The following is an 8,239-nucleotide window of genomic DNA, read 5'->3' as shown; positions in this document are numbered from 1 at the left end:
TTATCATCGTTAGTATTCTCTTGGAATCTCCCATTAGATGACGCATCAAGTATGGCTCTGTGATCATCATACAGCCCATTGTAGAACTGGTTGGAAAGAAACCACGGGTCAAAAAGCAAGAGCAAGGGTCTCCCAGTTTGTAACCCCCGCGGCCATACGGTCCAAATCAGTCAGCCACTCCCTGGCTGCATCAGTCAAAGAAAAAGGAAACAGAACTTCCTTAATATTATCTTGAGTCACCCCCTTTGTGGCGGGGATAGTAGAACAGTAGTCCGTAAAGACCTCCATATGCTTCCTCGGGTCTTCACCTGCCACACCTCTATAGAGATTTCTCTCCACCAGATTGATATAGGAAGGACGGATGTCAAATGTATTCCCATCCTCAGTCTGGAGATTGAAACCTTTAGGAATATACGATGCTTTAGGCTCCGAGTGACTAGCAATGTTCGGTATCTTTACTGGTTGATCGGCAGAAATAGGAATGTCTTCTTCTAAAAACTGGTCTTCTGCGAAAAGAAAATGATGTAGCTCTGACTCGAAAGTACTCAAGTCTTCCTTTCGTGATTTTCTCTGCAGAAGGAATCTATGCCTGAATAGTCTCTCCGGCTCTGAATCAGCTGAAACTAACTCAAACCTGTCTGACCTGGACATAAACAACACTGAAAGAAAATAAATAAGAACTGCCTCAAGGAATAAAAATTCCCTGAGACGGATAAAATAAACGAAACAAAGACAGATAGGGCAATTGCCTCCCCGGCAACGGCGCCAAAATTTGATACGTCTGTCGTGTACCTATCAAAAATAAACTAACTATATAGCTAGGGAAGTCAGGTCGATATCCTCAGGGAGGCAAGATATCTGTAGAAGTCCGTCTATTTGGTCACAAATGGAGGGGTTGTTTAAATTGGTTTTCTAAACTAAAAAGTTTAAAAGAAAGAGAAGTAAGGAAGGAGCAGTAAAGGCAGGAAAATAGAATTAAACTATCAAATAGAGAAGGGACATGTCAGGATTTCGGTTCACTACGGTAGTCCAGTGACTCAACTGTAAACAACTTAGACAAATTAATGCAAGACGGATATGGAAAGGTCCTTCCGGTCCACTTTCTACCCTAAACTTCCACTAACTTAACTACCGTCCTCGTCAGGGTAGTCTACTGTTCATAGCAGGCTTATTTAGTCCAATCTTCCGATCCAGGATTAAATTTAGCCAGATTAAAGGGTGACTCAGAAGCGTGCACTCAACTAAGTCGGTAAAATACAGTTAAATTGCTATGGTGACAGAATCTCACAATTAATTGATCTAAACTATTCACTACGTCGTCGCATTTCTGCCGTAGATCTCCTAATCCCAACATGAAATAGATTTAGCTACTCATATCGCTATTTATACTATCAAAACTAACAGCAGATAAATGACCAGCATTCAACATATTAAAACGATAATTAAATTGCATAAAAGTGAATTAGGGCAGAAATTAAATGAAGTAAAACAAAGAATTAAAGTAAACAAAAGAGAGATTATTATTAAGAAAGGAGAAAGAGATGACAATCGTGAGAATCCGGCGTAAAGAACGACAAAATCCGAGCGAAATAATCCCGAAAGCAAAGTTACAGAGAAAAGGGAAAAGCAACATAATGTGTTTCTCTACATTCTCTGCTACTTCTGGCTTGAAGGTGAATGCTGCTAAGTCTGAAGTTTTTTTTAGGGGAGTGCCAGAGAGTGTGAAGACTGATATACTTCAGATTTCTTGCTTTAGGGAAGGGGATCTTCCTTTTAAGTACTTGGGAATCCCTATTCAAACAGGGAGATTGACAAAAATGGACTGTAACATTTTGATTGAAAGAGTTGTGGCCAGAATAAGGAGCATTGGGGCTAGGAAATTGAGCTATGCAGGCAGATTAACTTTAGTAAATGCTGTGTTGAATACTTTGCACAATTATTGGGGTTCTATCTTTCTTATCCCCAAAGCAGTAGTAAGGAGAATTGAGGCCATCTGCAGGAGTTATTTTTGGGATGGTGGGTCTGAATATCAGAGGGCCCCCTTGATTGCCTGGATAAGGTCCATTTGTAGGAAGGAAGATGGAGGTTTGGGTGTCATTAAGGCAGAGAATTGGAATATTGCAAGTGTAGGTAAATTGGTGAACTGGATTTACTCTAATGCTGACAGGTTATGGGTTCAATGGGTGCATCATATATACTTAAAAGATCAGGACTGGCATACTTATGTTCCTCCTGCTGATTCCAACTGGAATTGGAGGAATATTTATAAAGTTAAGGGTCTGATTTCCAGTGGGTATGTGAATAATCATTGGGTTCATGATCCTAAGGGCTACAGCATCAAGTCTGGGTATGTGTTGTTGCAGGGAGGACACCCCCCTTGTTGGTTGGTATAAGGATGTTTGGGATGGTTGGTGTATTCCAAAGCATTCTATCATTTGCTGGTTAATTAAGCATGAGGCTCTTAACACACGTGAGAAGCTATTTAGACTACAGATTAGTGATAGCAGCCAGTGTGTGATTTGTGAAGATGGAATTGAAACGCATGAGCATCTCTTCAGTAGATGCAAATACAGTGAACAGATAAAAGATCAGTTGGAGAGTTGGTTGCAGATTCAGATTGATCCCCAAGGTCTGGGTTTGTCAGTGCTACAGCAGAGAGTTTGCAGGGTGGCTTTGGCAGCTTTCTGGTATTATGTTGGCTTGAAAGGAATGCTTGCAGGAGGGATAATTGTCTTAAATGCCCTGCTAGGGTGGTGCAGGAAATTATAAGACTGGTTTATGCAAGAATTCGAATGAAGGTTGCAGGTGTTGTTAAAATGCAAGATCGTCTGTGGCTACAAAAAGTTGATCTTATTGTATAAGTAATAGATGTTGAAGTAGACAAAAATATGGACTGTATGGACTATGTAATCATTTTGTTAAGATTTTAATGAAACAAGCTCACATTCAACCCAAAAAAAAAAAAAAAAAAAAAAAAAAAAAAAAAACGTAATGTGTTTTCTGTCAAACTAAAACTGATGAATGATAAGATAAAAGATATCTAATGACCTAGTTAACGAAAGTTTAAATAGAAAACAAACCAAATCCAACAACTAAAACATGTTCACGGGCTAATTAAAGCCCACGAAAGCTTAAACCACTCGATCGAGTAGAATAAATCCACTCGATCGAGCAAAACTCCAGAAAATCTACTCGATCGAGTAGAATAGTTACTCGATCGAGTAACCTCTCTTTTCAGCACTTCTTGATCGAGTAAATAACTACTCGGTCGATCAACCATGGCTATAAAAACCACTCGATCGAGTAATAAAACCACTCGATCGAGCCTTCTTCCTTCAAATCAGCCCAATCTCGTACCCGATTATCTCGTAAACCGTGCCTTCACGTATTTCAATGCAGTATCTCACTCTGGAAAATCCCGTCTCCTCAAAATGCATGCAAAAAGGACGAAAAATGGTACGATTCCATTACTTTCGCGTACATTTCTACAAAACGAGCCAAAGTAGCCAATTCGGGGCATAATACTATATAAACAGTGCAAAAATGCATGGAAATACGTGCTAAAATAGGCTAAAAAGACTATACATTATGCACATATCAGCTACCAAGAAACGCAAGGGCTCATCTTCTTCATCCCCTCAACAAATGATGGTACCAAGAAACTTTCATCCCGTGATAAGAGGAGGGGTGGAGCAACTTGAGTACTTTTCGGAGGTACTCTTCACATCCGATGGCCACCGTACTAAGTTCGTCAAGTTGCTAGGTAAGCATTACGAACCAACTCAGTTTATTGACACTAGGGTGTTAGAAACCCTAGGTATAAGGTACCAAACCAAAATGTTCTTCGACGGTTTAGGGATTGGGAAATTATTCCATGCCCATGAAGAGACGTACCTTAGCCTTACCTTGGAATTTTTGAGTAGCCTTCGTATTGTTTCGAACACGAGGGTGAATGTTGGTATGGAGTTTCGGTTGTGCAACCTTGACCATAGCCTATCACTTGACCAATTTGCTCAAATTTTTGGTCTTATTGTACCAACAAACAACATCAATAAACCCTCTGACTTAGATGTGGACCTAGTATGGAAGGCTATTTCTGGAAGGGATTTCATTCACCAAAAACAATGCTACACCTTTGCTATTCAACACTCGGTGATTCACATCACCGAACGTTTCATAGCCGGCACCATTAATGGGAGATATGAGCAAGATAGGTGCACTCTCCTCGATTTGACATTCCTTGAGTCCTATCTAAATGTCCGGGGGACAAGGAGGTACAACTTCAATACCCCCCTTGAGATGCTTACGAGATACTATGATTTTCTCTCAAGGGAACTCCCAACTTATGACCTTCGTGATGAGAGGTCTAATTACTATCTTGGCAAACTACCTTTGTCCCAGGTTCAACACCCATGGGACTTATACATCCCTTGAGGGGAGTACTTTGATTGATGAGGACGCCGTCTTCAACCACCACCGGTGGTGTGCCTACACTCAAAATGGGAGTGTAGAATGGTTCACAAAAGAGTGCACCTCTATTGTTCTTTCGGGGTGGAATATACCCGATACCGACCCAAGGTTGAGCCCGTATTCGCCTAGGCCGAGCTACCTTCTCGACATCCAAATCCTCGCCAATCCCCCTCAAAGAGAATAAGTACCCCGCCAACCTCCACAACCTCGTGGGATACCGGCAAGGCCCATTCCCCCACCATCCTATGTGCCTATCCCACCGTACCCTACTCCTCATACGCCATTCACACCACAAGTGCCCAATGCTCCAAATTTGAATGCTTTGATGGCTCTTATGAATAGAGTTGATCTTGGGGTGCATGAAGGGAGGGTCGATAACTACATGGCCCTTTATCCTCAGTATTACCAAATGGCACAACAAGGGTATATCGACCCTAATGGCCCTCAACCATCTTGGGCTCAACCACATCTTTTGTGCCCTAATCAAGGGAACCAAGCCGGGAACTTTGATGGTCAAGGTGGAGGATACTCTGGTCAAGGATGAGGGTATGACCAAGGAGGAAGCTCTAGTAGGTATGGCTACCACCAAGACGATGATGACGAGTAAGAGATATCTACCTCACCACCTCTATTTGTATGATACTCTTCTCTCCCTCTCTCTTTTGTATAGTGCATTGCATTTAATTTAACATTCACGTGCATTTGTATTATATTTCATATTGCATTTACATTAGTTAGTTCATAAAATATAGTTTGCATTGTGATATACCCCATGTAGATAGTTGCATATAGACTAGAATTCATGCATAGTCACTAATGACCAATCCTATTCTTTTCTACACTAGAAATAGTGTTTAAATCGGTTTGGGGAGGTTTGATCATAAGTGACCATAGTTTAGATCATGCATCATAGAGTATCGTTTATCATTTATTTGTTATATATGTCATATAGAGTTGCATTTAGTCAGAGCATGCATTCATTCATATCATATCATTGCATTCGCACTTCAATTTCCATAAAAACTCTAAAAATCCAAAAACATGTACTTACTTTTTCATTCCTATTCCTACATGTACATTGAGGACAATGTCCAAAATAAAGTAGGGGATGGGAATTTATATTCCAAAAATGATAAAAAAATTGAAAAATTTTGAAAAATACAAAAATATGTCTTTTAATTTCATAAAAACAAAACCCATAAAAATTTTGAAAAATTGAAAAATCCAAAAACATGTTCATTTCCTTTGTAGTGTAGTCTTGTATATATTGTTTGTATATATGGTGTTTGTTCATCCTTTTTCACATTGATTGACTACGCCACATCCGAGACATGAGGATATAGAAGACCGCATGGTATGATCTTTCCAATCTCCTTTTTTCCTCTTTATGTTAATGACAATGTGGCTTTATTTTGAATGATGTGGTATAAACAATGTGATTATAGGATTGCATTTAGATTATTTGGCATACTAGTTGGTAGAAGCATATGCATTAGGTTGTATAAATGCTAGTTGCATCATGGCATATAGTTGCATTTAGGAAAAACTTTGTGAAAGCATCTATTTGGGAAACTTGACAAGTGTATATAAGGCCCTTGTAGATACTTTTTCTTCTTAAGACTTTGCTTGTTAGAATACTTGTAAAACACTCTAGGATGTGTCATGCTTGTATCCTTTGACCCATGGATTAAGGCCTAGTCAAGAGTACCTTGTGGTGTGATAACTCCTTGGCTACCGTTTATTCCAAGGTGACCCTTGAAACCATGCAACCATCCTTCATCCATGTTCTACCACATTTTGTCATCAAAGGGAATGGCCACAAAAATTATTCAATTTTGAGTGCAAGAATTGAAATGAAATGTCAAAAAGTTTGCAAATTGCATCAAAAGAAAAGAGGAGTAACAAAAATAAAAACTCCTATGCTTCAAATATGAGGCACCCTCATTACTAATTGGGGTGACTTTGAAAATGTTCAAAAGAAAATGCAAAAAGTTGAAAAGTTGTCAAGTATTGAAATGCCAAGCATCAAAAGAAATGGCAAGAAATTGTTCTCAAATGTCAAATGCCACAAGAAATTGGGGGGGGGGGGGACAAACAAAAAAAGCAAACTCCTAAATGAAACTCAAAATTCTATCGATCCCTTTATCCATCGTATCCACTTTTGTGCATGGTAGAGATGGGACGACCCTTCTTCTTGTCTAGGCAAGAACGGGAATTCCGCGATCCTCCAGTGTTTCTAACACCATAGGGAGTCTACTCTTGACAAAAGCATTTAACAATTGAGGACAAAGGTACCCTAGCTTGACACAGCTTGGAGGTGATTTATTGGTATCCTTCTAGGCTTAGTAGTTTGAAGAAACCGTATCTATAATGGAGTGTGTACCCTTGAATTGCTTCCCTTGTAGATAATTTCCGCCACTTAGATGAGGAAAGTGGCTATTCTTTTGTAGATGCATCCATTACTTGATTTTGTGTGATTTAATGTTTGGATGTGTCGCCATTTTGGCAAGACCCACCTTGCCTTGCAAGAAGGCATCCTACCTCATGGTTGTCTTGTTGTGAGTTGAAGGGGCGGAGTGAGACCCGCTAATTGTCTCACATCGGCTATGTTATTAGGATAGTTTAAATAAAGGTCTAGTTTTTGTCACCTCTTTACTCGGGACGAGTAAAGGTTCGGTTTGGGGATATTTGATGTGACTCATATTTGCGCACATTTAGTCCCCTACTTGAAACTATTTAGCATATTATTATAGCGTCTCATAGCTATTTTACCCGTCAATTGCTTCCTATTTTGCTTTCCTATTGTTTTGTGTTTGATTTGTAGGAAAGGAGACAATTAGGCGGAAAATTCCCGTCTCTTGAGCCTATTCGGAAGGACATTGACGATCTTGGTTGAACGGGTATTGAAGGAAGGGCAAGAACTAAAGAACAGCATTGCAAGAATAAGAAGTTTGCGAAGGGAAGGATTCTGAAGAGGAATCCGAGCGTCCAAGAAGTTAAGACGCTCGTCCAAGGAGCCCGCAATCCGAGCGTCCCAACTTCTCAGCCGCTCGTCCCTCCATGCAACAATCCGAGCGTCCTACCTCTTGGACGAGCGGACCATGGCGTCGTCAGCAAAGATGCCCATCTCTCCGAAATACTTGCGATTCCCTTCTTAGAACTTAGAATTGTTAATTACTAGTTTAGCCTTAGTTAACCTAGTGAGGCACTACTATAAATACCCCATTTTGATGATAATCAAAGGGGGCTTCCACATTATAAAATCCTCTTAGAATAGATTAGGAGTAGATTAGATTACTCTTTAATCTTTCCACAAATCACATATTAATCTCTCTTTAATTATTGTTCAAGTTTATTACTTTTGGGTAATTGAAGATTATTGGGTTATTATTGGAGGATTGACAACCCTTCATCAATCAATCAAGTTCTCTTCTTTTATTCTTTGCTTTATTATTTGGATCATCTTAAGTTTGGTATAATTCCTCTACTCTTTACCCTTTATTGTTTATTTCCCCATTCTCTTGTCATGTTTACACTTGTTGTGATGATTGACACCATTAATGACATGTTTACCATGATAATAAGTGAGTAGTCTCTTAACTAGGACTAGTCGGTAATTAAGGGAAACCAACATGGGATTAATCATGCTTAATCTAATATGTTTTCATAATTAAATTGCTTGCTTGTTGTAATGTCAACCTATGCACATGTTATGTTTGATGAAATGCTAAGCCTATGAATCCTTGCATTTTTACTCATCTCTTATCTA

At 39.5% G+C, this 8,239-nt stretch overlaps 1 protein-coding gene across 1 annotated transcript; it reads left to right on the top strand.

The window, feature by feature from the left end:
• The first annotated feature begins 1,634 nt into the window (after positions 1-1,634).
• Positions 1,635-2,769, top strand: LOC141651630 (uncharacterized). Its single transcript, XM_074459332.1, has 2 exons — positions 1,635-2,293; positions 2,364-2,769. Exons 1-2 carry the CDS (start codon positions 1,635-1,637, stop codon positions 2,767-2,769), a joined length of 1,065 nt encoding a protein of 354 aa, XP_074315433.1.
• The last annotated feature ends 5,470 nt before the right edge of the window (positions 2,770-8,239 follow it).

The sequence above is a fragment of the Silene latifolia genome, chromosome 4 (genome assembly GCF_048544455.1).
Source record: "Silene latifolia isolate original U9 population chromosome 4, ASM4854445v1, whole genome shotgun sequence".
Lineage (NCBI taxonomy): Eukaryota > Viridiplantae > Streptophyta > Magnoliopsida > Caryophyllales > Caryophyllaceae > Silene > Silene latifolia.
This window is presented reverse-complemented; position numbering and strand designations above follow the sequence as displayed.

What these genes read in the sequence shown, in the direction of transcription:
- LOC141651630 (XM_074459332.1), top strand. Translation starts at nt 1,635, where the DNA reads ATGTGTTTCTCTACATTCTCTGCTACTTCTGGCTTGAAGGTGAATGCT. An exon ending in AAGGGTCTGATTTCCAGTGG is followed by an intron (nt 2,294 to 2,363) that starts GTATGTGAATAA and finishes GTGTTGTTGCAG; the next exon opens with GGAGGACACCCCCCTTGTTG.